This window comes from Petromyzon marinus, chromosome 1, assembly GCF_048934315.1.
Source record: "Petromyzon marinus isolate PM22_M1 ecotype Great Lakes invasive population chromosome 1, UKy_Petmar_22M1.pri1.0, whole genome shotgun sequence".
Classification (NCBI taxonomy): Eukaryota; Metazoa; Chordata; class Hyperoartia; order Petromyzontiformes; family Petromyzontidae; genus Petromyzon; species Petromyzon marinus.
Window position 1 is genome coordinate 21,352,354 of NC_133667.1, and position 14,501 is coordinate 21,366,854.

At 40.7% G+C, this 14,501-nt stretch overlaps 1 protein-coding gene across 3 annotated transcripts in view; it reads left to right on the forward strand.

Annotated features, from left to right (window-relative positions):
• The window catches only part of LOC116954264 (death-associated protein kinase 2), a 68,108-nt gene that overhangs the window by 34,953 nt on the left and 18,654 nt on the right, over positions 1-14,501 (forward strand). For all 3 annotated transcript variants that reach the window (XM_032974884.2, XM_032974970.2, XM_032974869.2), the window contains exons 4-7: positions 8,039-8,177; positions 9,795-9,924; positions 12,226-12,274; positions 12,780-12,806. In XM_032974884.2, coding sequence (XP_032830775.2) covers positions 8,039-8,177; positions 9,795-9,924; positions 12,226-12,274; positions 12,780-12,806 — 345 coding nt within the window. The remainder of the gene's footprint in view (positions 1-8,038; positions 8,178-9,794; positions 9,925-12,225; positions 12,275-12,779; positions 12,807-14,501) is intronic.

A 14,501-nucleotide genomic window follows, 5' to 3' on the forward strand; every position in this document is an offset into this window, starting at 1 on the left:
TGCTCTCAGTTGGCATTAAGTCACATATTCGGCAGCCCCAAAGATTCTTCCTCACCGACCCATTTGTTTTCTGTACTAGCCCAAATGGTGCCAATGAGATCACCTGGCAAAATCACACTAATACGTCACATCGCAAAACTTGCTCGTGGTATTAAGTTTGTCATAGAACCCATTAAAAGAATATATAATTACCCATAGCCCGAATTTGGGCCATTGTGTTTACAAATGCCTGGGCCGTTTTTTGTCCCAGTCCATCACTGCCTCTCTGCTTTCACCACTCTGGTGCTTGGTAATAACATGCAGCATCGTGTGCATGGCGTTTTCGTGCCCTTCTGTGTAATTGTATTCATTGGTGTGTATTCATGACCTCGATGATAGAGCGACTCGGCTCTGTGAGATTTAGGGCCTTGCTATGACATAGCTATATTGTCGTCCCAGTTACATTTACAATCCTCCCTGTCCATCCTTTAGTTCCTTCTCTTTACCAATCGTCACCAGTATCTCCAGGTTTTATCTATCACACTTGGCTACGTATCCAAAATAATATAATTTCCATCTTGCTGTTATGTATGGTGCACTAGTTTTGTTTTCAACAACAATCTCTTGTAGCAGTACAATTGGTTAATCTTGCTGTCCGTGGAATGCACAACGGCCTTCTCGAGTACCATAGTTCAAAGGCAGTGATCTTCTTCTTTGTCTGCTGCAGCTATTTGTAAATTGAAAGAAAAAAAAAGCATCTCGTTACCGTTTTATATGTGAAGGCTGAAAATTCTCTGGAGTGCGGGTGCTCTGCACATGTTCGCTGTTTGATAGAGGAACAGTTGAAGTCATCTGTTGGGATCGTGGTCGTGGTTTTAACGATATAGTTCAAGGAGAACGGCAGCTCAAAGGCAGCTTCAAATGCACCACGTGAGCCACCGGCCCACCCCTGACTTTCTGGCCAGTAGCTAGTATTGTGTCACAACAGAGGACAACACCTTTAAGCTGTGTTCACAACAGTTATGTTATAAATTGAAGTGACCTGATCCTGACTCACCAGATATTGTTACAATACATAAAGGAAATACCTGCCCCCCCACACACATGGAGCCAACTGGTGGTAGCAAGTGCTGCTAGCGAATGCCATTTACAACAGCTTTATGGCCACCAAATGTTGAAACACTCTTTGTGTTAACACACAAACTGTTTATGTAAGACTATAACATAAAAGTTTCTACACTTTAACACGTGTCATCGTCATCATTCAGTTGGCCAAATACACGTTGCTTTTTTTAGCATTGCACTGCACTTATTACATGCTTAAAGTATAACTTAAAATTATATTTGAATTGCGTTTCCAAATTTGAATGACTACATTACCAACGCACGATTAAATTGTTAAAGATCTCTAGAAATTATGTGGTGCCACCCTGGCTAAATCCATCTTAGCTTGTTGTGCGAGTCCACTGCTCACGATGACATCTGCAATACGATACAGTATCAACATTTTTGTTGATACCGTTTACTCGAGCTCGTGCAAACTTGTTCCACGCTCGTTTGAGTGTAATGACTCTTAAAATTAGTTGTATTTTATGCCCGAACCAGGAACATGAAACAGCAGCACCGGTTGTGGAAAAGAGCCTTATTGAAGAGGCACTGTGAGTAGCAGTTGTGTGATACGATGCCGTGCGGTAACTATAGTGTCACCTTCTGAGTGCGGCGATACTGAGGAGTTCTGTTTGACATTACCGTGGTGTTATTCCACTGCACGGTCACTGTAACCAATTCCATCATCGTCAATCATGGTCCAATTTAGATGCCGACCAACCACATTAGCAAAATTTAATTCAGAAAACGTGTTCCTGTCGCTGACCACACACGTTCGAACATTCAGATTCAGTGCAAGACAAGTTAACATCAAATACCACTGGGACTTGCGTTTTGGAAACCATAATAAGGATAGTGAATTGCATTTTTTGTTACAACGCTTTAATGCAAAACGTCGTGATTTATTTTATTTTATACCTACGTGACTTTACCGAAAGAACCAAAGCGTATGGATTCCTGCAGTCACGAAAGCTTCAAATCAAGATTCATCTCAAAGGGTTCATGGGGAAGAGCGCCTGGCCTTGGACCAGAAACAGAGCAATGAACAGATTAAACTACTGGTTAAAAATAAAAGTGAGTGACACGGTCTGCTTTTACTTGTTTCATATCACGATTGATCTCATTCGTCTGTTTATATATTAAAGAAAACAAGGTAGAATATCTTGATTTTAAGCTTTCGTGACTGCATGAATCCAAACTCTTTGGTTCTTTCGGTAAAGTCACGCAGCTAGAAATAAAATAAAATAAAATAAAACAAATCACGACGCTTCGGTCGCAACACGAGCGGTCGTCATCCTCTGCCTGATGACGGCCGTTTGTGTTGCGATCGAAACGTCGCGACTTTTTTTAAATTTTATTTTATTTCTAACTACGTGACTTTACCGAAAGAACCAAAGAGTAAGGCGGAATATTTTGGACCCGAGTTACTGGACGCATGATGTGACACGGAGTGGCATCGAAACACAGGGATCATTTGATGCGGTCCGATATCAACTCCCTTTATCCATAAATTGTCCTTGCTGCAACCCTATCCCCCATCAAGAATGCTGCTACCTGTGGGGGCCGACGTCCACCACGTTCCACTCCCTCCTCCACCGCGTCGGCCGGCTTCCGTCGGGCCCCCGGCGAACGCGTGATCGGGCCCCCGCGCTAGCGCCCTCTCTGAGGGACGTACTCGTGCTGCTGGCTCACAGCCGCACGGGGTTACTCCACACACGCCCGCGTACACCACCACTAATGCGAACGCCCACCTGCGGGCGATTATCTCAACGAGTGCTCGTCCTGCGGCTCTCAGCCTCACTCTCGCCGCCCGTCCGCCCCCGCAGCAATATTTTTTTTTCAAGTGACAGTTTTTTTTTTCCATAGTGATTTCCATTTGCTTCATTGCTGTGCTTTGTTTTGCTTGTTGTCAAATTGGCAACCCGGGTCGCTCTTGCAATTGAGACTCATGCTGGTCTCTTGAGTTCTCACCTTGTTCATCAAATATCAGAATCAGAATTTTCATTCATGATGAGCTACAATGCTCTTTTCCAGTAGGAGCGGGCCAGAACGCTACAACAATAAACAATACCAAAATATGATTGGAGTGCAAAGTATAGGAGAGGTAAGCAAATCACACAAAAATATACCAATTAAGCTAAACTCTTTAATTTTATCAGGTAAAGCCACTGAGTTATCGTGTTTTTGTATTACTTGTTGTAACGTTCTTAACCGCCCCCACTGGACATCTGTGAAAAAGAGCTTTATATCTCATCGGATTCCGTCCAGTATAAATAAATATTCTGATTCTGATCCTGAGCTATGAGCTTATTTTTCGGTAACGACCTGCCCACAAATGATAGCTCAACAAAGTGGCTTATCATGTGTAAATGTATAGCAGGCAAATAATCTCAATAATCTAAACGCATGTTTATATATTAACTTGACTTGACTTTTATGTTGTTCGTTACATTGGTTGGCTCGCTATCGTCATCTCTAACCAGTGGGAACATGGGAAGGCAGTCTGCTGGTGTAGCGGTCTTTGGGGTGGTTTTACTTCATGATATTTCGCAGGCGATTTCAAGTTTATTCTTAAAATAACAATGCAATAATACAGCACAATGTTCTATCGTTTGAATACACAATGATAGACGACAATTTATCGACGATAAATAATTTGCCTTACAATAGGTTTTATATTAAAGTCCATTGTAACAACATGAAACGAGTGTTTCCATGCATAACCCATTAAGGACGATTGAAAGAAAGGGCAGCAGTGGTGCAGTGGGTATCGCACAGTGATATGAACTCAACAATATGACTTTGATTCCCGGCTACAGCTGCGACAGCCACAATCATTGGCAAGTGATATCTGAACTGGTCCTGGCCACCCCTGACTTTCTTCATCAAGATGTAACCAGTGTGGTGAAGTAAGGTCAAACAAGTCCTGTGATTTACATAACATGGGATGAACAAAGGGGGAGTTTATTTAACATTATATTTATTGAATACAGTCGTATTTGCCTGCTAAAAAAAGTAAGAATGCGCAAATGGGGATGTACCTTCTGATTTAATATCACAGTATGATGAGATAAACGGGTCTCATGAGACCTCTGGTCCGAGGGGTGTGTGGTACGTGTCAGATCATGTATGTATGGATGTTGAACGTCTTTCACACCGTACGTAGCCAACCGTGCTAATTGAAAGTGCGAGTTCAGATGAGTGATTCTTACTGCATCAGCAAAAGAGAAGAGCCGAGTTATAACTTGGTGTAATGAAGCTTTGCAATTTATTCATGTATCGTGTGTATCCGAAAATGATTTTTTTAATTATTATATACAGATATATTGTTAATATTTTTTCGTCTCATCTTTGTTCATTTTTATGATTGTATTGTTATTATTTTTTGCACCAACAAATTTATAGAGAACATAAAAAAATTCCGCGTCAAATATTAACACCAAATTATTATTATTAATCGTATTAATAAAGTGCAGATTTTATTTTGGACCTGAGTTACTGGACGTATGATGTGACACGGAGTGGCATCGAAACACAGGGATCATTTCATGTGATCTGATCAACTCCCTTTATCCATACATTGTCCTTTCTGCAACTCTATCCCCCCTCAAGAATGCTACCTGTCTTGACCAGGTTAAACAGTTCAAGTTGTTTGACTTGGACCGTGGGTTCAATCCCGAACCTCATGCCTGTATATTTGGGGTTTGCATGTCTCTCCACCCGTGGTCGCGTGGATTTTTCTCCAGGTCCTCCGTTTTTTTTCCCTCCAAATTTAGCAACATGAATTTAGACTATTTGGGTGCTATAAATGTCCACGTGACAAGCCACTTCGTTGACATTTGTTGCCGGGTCGCTTCTGGAAAAGAGCCTTACCTGGTAAAATTAAAATAGTTTATCATTTTTAAGTGCATTGGGCTTTAAAGAATAAATTATGCATATTTAAGACAATCTTACATAATAGGAAAAACGACTATGATTGGCTCATCGTTGGGAGAAAAAAAGCCGTAGTTTAAGGAAATTGTTTACAACAAGATTTTTCTAGATGGCTTCCTTGGGAAGCCTCTGCCTGGATGGAGAGGAGGTTTGGCATATGCATTGTTTTCCTTGGGTGGAGGATTTGTTTTTACTGCTTGGCAATGTTATGATTGGCTTATTATTGCAGTTCAGCATAAGATTGTTCTTTCAATCGTAAAAAATGTAATATACATTTGGCAGGGATTCACTGTTTTTTTCTAGCCGTGTTGAATTGAAAACCTATTGCAAAGTAAATAATTAATTGCGTTAATATTGGTTTGAGGGCATTGCTATCTTATCCGTGTGCATTCAAGAGATACGCGGTGGGCAATAATGTGTCATTATTTTAGAAATTTGGTTGAAACTGTGAAATTGCCCATTGTATTCGGTGTAAGCATCCCCCCCCAAATGCTCATGAACCAGCAGGGAGTCTTTGAGCGTGTTTTGTAGCCCCAGGGCTGCCAGATATGTTTGGATAAACAGGGGTCAAAGCCAATGGACAGAAGAGCCTAAAAGAAACCCTTCTTGCCACAGTAAAGCCGTAAAAAGAACATATTTTCGTGAAATATTTTTTTTCTGAATAACATTTTAAAAAATGCCCCTGTAACTGTGTCCAAATTTCCCAATCTGGGAGTTCCTGTGGTGCAGACCTCACGCCGCCCATTGCGATGATTCTCATGCAATTGGCCCACAACCCAACCACCTATCCGGCTGTCCACCCCAGCCTTATGGAAAAACAATACAAGCTGATAGAAATCATTCGGGTCAGGAATGGTCTCTTGTATGGGTGTCACGGTTCCACACCCGTGAGCGATTGAACGAACTCGTGATTTTATTGAGGAGTCGGTTCTGCTTGTAAACACTGTGGTGATTGTAGCAGCCTCTCTTCGCTGCGTGGGTCACACGAACCCATTCCACCATCGATTGTTATACAAGTGATTTAATGCATGCGTTGTGAGCTTAAGCATCGATGAATTCACGCGTTGTTCCACCCGTCGTATAGATGTAAGCTCAAATGCAAACTGGATTATTCATAAATCAATGTTTCTTTTATTGCACTATGTAAAGTAAAATATGATGGAGAATGTACAGTTTTCGTTGGCAATGGTAGTCACCATTATCAAGCAGAATGTGAAAGTGTTTGTGGCAGCTGTGACTGACATGAGGTCATATGGCCTTGGCCTGTATCATCTCATGTCAGTCAATCAAAGACAGCTGATGATGCACGTGCACTCAATTATAATAACGATGCCAATTATGAACCCAATGGAAGCCTTCCTGACTCTCAAGTCTCTTTCAGGAGGGGTCCTGCCATTGGGATCGTTGGCCAGTGAGAAAGAGCTTCATAGCTCATTGGATTCCTCCAGGATAAATAATTATTCTGATTTCTGAATGAGTGCTTGACTCCCATGTGGAGAAAACCCATGGAATACGATGAGGTTGCAGCCCCACACCGACAACACCCGAGAAGCCCTGCTAGTCACTCATCCAAGTGCTCACCAGCCTCGATTTTGGCTGAGCTGAGACCTGCCAAGGTCGAGCACATTTTTGGGTGACTTCGTTAAAGGCAGTTGTGTAAAACAGCCATGACGTTTCATTTTTTTTATTGATAACATATCTTAAAATATATTGCTTGAATAAATATGAAATCTATGAATGGAAAATGTGTTGATAGTTTGAATGCAATTGCTTGCAAATTAATATATAAATTGGCTAATTGGGGGAAATCATCTGAATGGTCAGCACCGTAGGCAAGGGAATAATGAAAGGTGTCGAGTTGACATCCACCAGTTGGATGGGCATGCGGATGGATGACTACTTATGACAAATGTAAGGACACATAAAACCATAATAAACCAATAAAATAAGTTAATTTAGTGTTTGTGCCATTCTCATAGCACAAAGGCTTTCACAAATGTGCTTTGGTTATGTATTGTAAGCTTTACAGAACATGTTCATCTTGACTCTACCTAGAACTGGTTGAATTAGTGACAATACAAATAAGATGTTTTCAAAATCATTATCCATTCATTCAACGGTCTGAGATTAAAACTCCAACCACTCTCAACTACAACCTTTTGTTTAGGCATTACATTCTTATTTCATGATGTAAATAATGCTTCTAATTTATTATGCAAATAATTAACAGTCATGCCCGTGATGCTATCATTCATTTCAACATTTGCATTGCAATGTTTTATTTTTAAATGTTGTACGTAACAGGCATTTGAAGACTAACATATGTCGTGTTATTGGCAGTCATGGCCAGTTCACTGGTGGGGAATGGGGTAAACAAAGAGCAGAATAGTCAAGTTTGCAATTAGATTATCGCTGCAGCCATCTGATTTTAGTGTGATTTAGTGTTACTAGAACCTGATTCTTGCTGCTTCAGCATTCTTACAAAATAAGTAGCAAGTCAAAAAAACCCAGGAGTTGTTTTCTTTCCGCGGGAGGGAAACGATATTTCATCAAAAACATTTAGTGGGAGTTTATGGATTGTACGGAACATTTTTAAGATTTAGCATATAACAGTCGCATTGGAATACTTTTTTTTTAATTAGCAATTTTTTTAGACCGTCGGGTGTTTTATCACAGTTTTAATTTCCTGAAAACTTCGAATTGATTCCCATAACAAGTACCCCCTGCAGTGTTGCATAAGACCGACTAAAGCCATATACTCGCTGCTTGTGTCATGTAATACATGTGTTATGCATTGGCTTTCTCATGTGTCCCAATGATTAAATGCGTATCTTGCCATGAGCAAGTCAAACATTCTCACAATGCCCAAATCAGTTATGTTGTCTGACTGCACCGATCCATGTGTACTCCGATGAGGAGTAAAGAAAAGGGGGCCACAGGTAGGATTCGTTGTGGGTCACAACAACGGGCCGCTTTGTTTTTCTCACGCTGAGCTGCGCATGTCCTGAATGCCTTGCAGGGTATCTGGCGGGGAGCTGTTTGATTTCCTAGCTCACAAGGAGTCGCTGTCAGAGGATGAAGCCACAGAGTTCCTGAAGCAAATTCTGGACGGTGTGAGTTACCTGCACTGCAGGCGCATAGCCCACTTTGATCTCAAGGTGAGAGAAACGCACGGGAAATGCATCTCAGTCAAGTACATTCGCCCATTTTTACTTGGCATGCAAGGATGTATCGATTAATCGAGTAAAATTGATTCTTACACTTATGATATATACGTGGAATCATGCTTGTGTTAATCGGTTATTTATGCAAAATTCAAGCGGTGTGCTCATGTTACATTTAGGCTAACAGAGCAAATAAACCTGTACAACAAGGCGTATTTATTATTTAGTTGAACCCAGATTGTGACAGTCTATTAAACGACTGGGTGTATGGGAGGTGTTGTGTAACTGTACATATCTCGCTATTACCGAATCTCTTTGCAAAGCGAGGGAACTGCAATACACCCGGATATGTAAACCAGGCTTCCTTGTTCACCGCATATTCCACAAAATCTTGGTCTTTGCAAAGACATTTTTAGACGTAAACGTATCATATGTTTACGTTATTATCAGTTTTCTATTAAATAGGACATTAAAATAGCAGTAACTTATTGCCTTTTGCCAATGCATTGCTGGATGAAGGCATCACCGTGCTGGGAGCCGGGGGGGGGGTTTGCCTTGGCCGGGAACTGAACTCACGTGGCTGGTCTCACAGTACAGCCACGTGATGCAAACCATTGCGCCACCAGTCTACCCCATGTTACAAATTCTGTTAATCAAGTTTAAGGTGTCACGGTTGCGAGATGTTATCTACCTTGCCTGCTATACAGGAGGTTGTGGGTTCGATCCCGAGCCTGATGCCTGTATATTTGGAGTTTGACTCAGCCAATCATTCTTCTGGAGTCGATTAAATAGTGAAACAATAGTGTAAAGATGTATGATGCAGTTTAGTTAAGGCGCCGTCCATAAATGACGTCACGCACCTGGGGGGGGGGGGTCAGACATTTGTGACGATCTGTGACGATGGGGGGGGGTTGAGAAATGTGACGTCACATCAAAATGCGCAACTTTAAATAAATATAGACAACACGTTCTACTTAATGAAATAGACTTTTTAGTAAATGTTTTCTCCTACAACATCAGAGTGCAGCACCACATTAAATACGCACTACAATGACAATAGTTTAAAGCGATTTGAAGCATGTTTTCTTTTGGGGGGGGGGGGGGCAGAGCTTTGTGACGTCATATTTGAGGGGGGGGTCTGACTTTTTGTGACGCCGTGTGACGAAGGGGGGGGGGGTCAAAAATCGTCCAAAATCGCGTGACGTCATTTATGGACGGCCCCTAAATCATGAGAAAATATATATACAGATCTCTTCTCAGCAATTCCCATACATTAACCCTATTACATGACTCTACTTGATGTAAAACCATATCACTTTTAAAAATGCATTACAAACTCATTTGTCCAGTGTATTAAGAAAACATCGCCATGATTTAGTTATGCTATGAAGTTAATGACCCTTTTGAAGAAGAAGAAAAAAACTAGTCTTGTGAGCCTTATAGCCCTGCACATGGGCCTTAAAAAATGCAATAATTGTATGGACATCAAGCATGTATATTACCTTACGCTGTATAACACTGTGATGAGTAGATTGATTTTAAGTATAAGTAGGTGTGCTTTTGAAATAGTATTCATTACAGGACCGTGTGCTCCTTGTGTCCTGTGTTAAGCCTGAGAACATAATGCTGCTGGAAAACCGTGCACCTAAAGCTCATGTCAAGATCATTGACTTCGGACTGGCGCAAAGCATTGTGGACGGTGTGGAGTTTAGACATATTTTCGGGACACCTGAATTTGTAGGTAAGGGTCTTAAGGATTTACATGGCTCTGAATGTTACAGAATTTCAAAGTGCTGAAATGAAGCACAACTATGCCATGCATATACTGCCCCTTGTATGTATGTATGTTGAACTTCTTTCGCAGCATACGTAGCCAGCTGTGCTAATCCTGCGGGGGATCGGAGGTGTGCATCCAGAGATTCAGATATGACACCTTTGCCAATAAAATATTACAATTGTGGATAAACCCCATTTATGCTCTAAAGCAGCACCTAAGTAAGAAAAACAAAACCCTGGAAATATAATTTAATAGTATTAACCGGAATAAAATATGACTAAAACATATCCAATGCAATGCTGACTTAAAGTAGAGTGGAAAAAAAGGTACTGCAAAGTCAATGAACACACGATTTTAACTTGTTCAGAATCATAAATGCAGTATCTTAGAAGCCTATCTTCAGTTGTGACTTTGCACACATTCAGTTTTTTCAGATGTTGTCTTAAATACAAATCATATAAATACAATTTACTTCTCACAGGCAACGTTTACTATAGAGTATAAGTACAATATCAGCACGAAGCATAATTCTAAGATTTTCATAACCATGATACAGAAAACACAAAGTCACACATTATTTGTGAGATAGTCACATCAATGAGCGTGAAATTATCATATATGGCAACATTGAAACACAAGTAGATTTACGAATGTTCAGTTTTACGAAATGTCACGTTAATGCAATTGACAAATTCTGGACGCTCTTCAATTTACGAAATCGAATTTCCACGTGAACGAAATTTCACACGGCCCCGCGAACAAGGAGATCAAACGAACCACCCGGGAGGCTGCGTCATCCATCCACGACGGCGTCACGGCATCCTTGCAGTGTGACAGTAATGCCGCCGTATCACCTTTACAGTCGTTCCAACATGCAGATCTTTTGGCGAGGTCGCTGAAAAGGTCAATGTTCTTTTGTTTCAGTTAACTATTATTCTTATTATTTTTGCATTGTGAAAAGTGATATAGGTGTATTTTTTGTAGGTTAAGGGTAGTTGTAATGGCTGTCCTATAAACATCCCTGATTTTTCGTATTCAATTAATGGGAAAAGCCACTTCGATGTACAGAATTTTGTTTTACAAGCGTGTTTTTTGAGGAACGCATCCCTTTCATGAATCGAGGGATACCTGTATACAGGAACGTAACTCAAGACAGATATTAGATATTCTTGTTTTTGTGCCTTGTTTGCAAAACGCTTTAAGAAATACTCATACATGCAGTGCTACTCTGATATTGCTGTAGGCTTATCTCACTATCGCCATATTGCAGGTTCACTTTTAATGTCAGCGGCTCACCCAGCCCACAATCCCATCCAGAATAGATAAAAATTAATACCATTCTGTGGTAAATTAACACTGTCCATTATAATCTCGGAATCAGAATCTTTATTTATCCTGAATAAACTCCATGAGCTATGAAGCTCTTTTTCACAGATATCCAGGTCAGAGAGTTGCAACAAAAAACATTACATACAACGATAGCAGTGCAAAGTTTTGGAAAGGTAAGCAAATCACTAAAAATAAATAAATGAATTAGATAAAGGATATAAGTTCAAATTGCATAAGTACACTAATTCTCAAGCTTGGATAAGGCAGCAAAACAACAGCAAAAACAGCCCCAAACTACTTTGGCTCATGCCAGAATAACTTGGAAACTCCACCACTGCCTGAGGGCCATCGATAGAAATGAGCATGACCTGTGCATGTTTCATGATGGAGACACTTTGACAAAAAATCCAAATGTATGTGGTCCTTACCAAAAATCCATTCCCTGGACATAATTCACCAGCGCTCAGATGAGGTATACCAGAGCAGCAGAGACGTTTAGTATGCATCTAATACAGTTTTCAGTTTCATTTCAGTTTCATTTATTTGGTATAGCCCTGTGAGCCATTCGGCTCTTGAATCGGGTGCAACCGCAACAAACAAAAACATGAACAAGAAACATCAATCAACCTATGTGTAAACATGGCCACTAGGAAAACAAAGGTGGTCGGGCGTGGTGCATGCCTCCCACCCCTTTGTGTGCCATTCCGCCCTTCATAGGTGCTTGGTTTCAGTTTGATTTATTCGGTATAGCCCTGTGAGCCATGCGGCTCTTGACTCGGGTGCAACCGCAACACAACAAAAACATGAACAAGGAACATCTTAAAGTGACTACGCGCAACAGAGAAATTCAGGAAAAACCAGCAAAGTCTGGTAACAGCACTTGCCCCAGCAGTCTGTTAAGGCTATAATGGGGATCTTTGCCTTTGTCTGTTACAGCACCAGAGATTGTCAACTACGAGCCTCTCGGAGTGCAAGCTGATATGTGGTGGGTTACGATGTACAAAGTTCTACTTGTTAAAAAAAATTATAATCGTTATACACTTGCATACATGTTAAAAAGCTAAAAACACATTAAATGTAACATCCCAAAATCCCAATATTAAACAGGTCCCTGCAGGGTGGGCTGGTAGGACAAGTCTCTGCGCTGTCTATTGCTGATTTTACACCCAACAGCACGAGATTTCACTTCGTTAAAGTATTGAAAGGGGACGGACGGACGGACACATTAATCTATTGCAGGCTGGTACACTCAGTTTACAACTTCGTTCCTACCAGTAAAAAATACCTTAAATTTCTCAGTAATTATACTATTGCAAATAGTACCATCCTGAACATTCTTGAGATTCAGTGCCGCTTTCCTGGGCATATCATATTAATAATAAAAATACGCACAACATTTGCAATGTGAATCCAAATCGTGTTTACTGTACAGTATTGTGTTCTATTGTGTTTGTCAATTTTATAACCGACCAAACGTACTTTTTTTTCAGGAGCATTGGAGTAATGACATACATTCTGTAAGTATATAGGGTAAACTGTGACTCTTCACAGTATTATTTTAGATTATTAGATTTTATCACGTGTTTATGAATGCCTTTTTGACAAAGAATCTGAATATTTATTTATACTGGAGGAATCCGACGAGCTATCAAGCTCTTTTTCACAGATGTCCAGTACATTCGGTGCAGTGAAGAACGTTTCAACAATGTGATGTGTTTTGATTTAAAGCTTTCGTGACTGCAGTAATTCATATTCTTAGTTTTTTCGGTAAAGTCACGTTGAAGGGAAACAACAAAATAATAAAATATATATAAAACAATAAAAAAATTCTCACGACGTTTCGACCATAACTCAAACGGTCGTCTTCAGGTGTGTTGGTTTGCATACATTTATTTTTAAACGGTGCATTTATTTATTTATAAAAAAAACGTTAGCGCCACGCGCAACGATTTGGCAGTTTATTTAGGACTAGTCCATCTATATTCTGAAAAGAGGAGGGGGGAGACAAAAAATTTTATAATGTATGCTGTCTGAAAGCCACTGTAAGCGTGAACAATCAATTAAGACCTGAAATGGTTTATCAAATCTTTCCAGTGAAAGATGTGTGTTTATTCGTATATCTTCCGAGTTTGTTGTCTCACTTGGTAGGCGGTGCAGCTATGGCATGACAGCCCGAGACACAATGGTGGCGTACTGAACAGGACTAAACCTGTAAAGTCCTCGATCTGGAATAAACTGTCGCTTAGTTTTCCATATTGCGTTACCAGTAAAACAAAACAAAATGAGGAGAAAAACACACTGGCAGCGATTCCATATTATTTCAAGCGAGTTGCTGTTGCACAGGCACAGCCCGTTTGTCAATCCGCTGCTGGATGTGGCGATGTCTCCACGCCGTGCAGGCTGCGAGGGTTGTGAGGGTTATCGCACCATACTTCACCACGCCGGCCAATACGGGGTTGGTAAAGGTGGCATGGAGTGCAGCTCGACATTGGAGTTTGCTGCACTGTCCTCTACGGCTCACAGCACCTACTACGCCTGTCCGTCAACATGTTGGTCACCCATCCAAGAGCTCGCCGGGCTCACCTCTGTTTTAAATTCCGAGGTCTGATGGGATTTGCCGCATTCTGGATGATTTGGTCATAGGACTACTTTGCATATGTTGTACAATATTTATGTTGTCTTCGGTATCGTGTTTTTTTTCTGCATAGATGCATCAGAGCATGGATATGTTTTAGCTTAGCGTGCGCGTTTTATCAACAGTGGTTGCGGTGTGGAGGACTGAACCTTGTCATCAGAATGTAGATTTTTCTCGACTGACGTCGAAGTGACATGCCATAGATTAGAGTATAGGAGTACATTTACATTAATCAATGAGAACATTACAGTACTGTTCTAAGTACACTTGGTTAAACGCGTTCGCTCAAGCCTCAAAGTGAATTCATGACTTTTTTCTTTCGTTTGCAAATCCAGAGAAACTTAAGAGTGTGGATTGGTTAGTGGTAGGGTGATTTGCATACATGTTTTTTTTAAAGTTAGTATATAACATTCCAATGAAACCTACGACTTTGCCAGCAAGAGGTTTGGCGAATTTGTCCAGTCATTGCACATCAGGGAGGCTTCAAGATCACATTAAGATTGCAGACCCTAGACAGTATAAACCATATCGTCAGGGTTCATCTCAGGCTGGTAACAGACACCCTCTGATGTCCTGG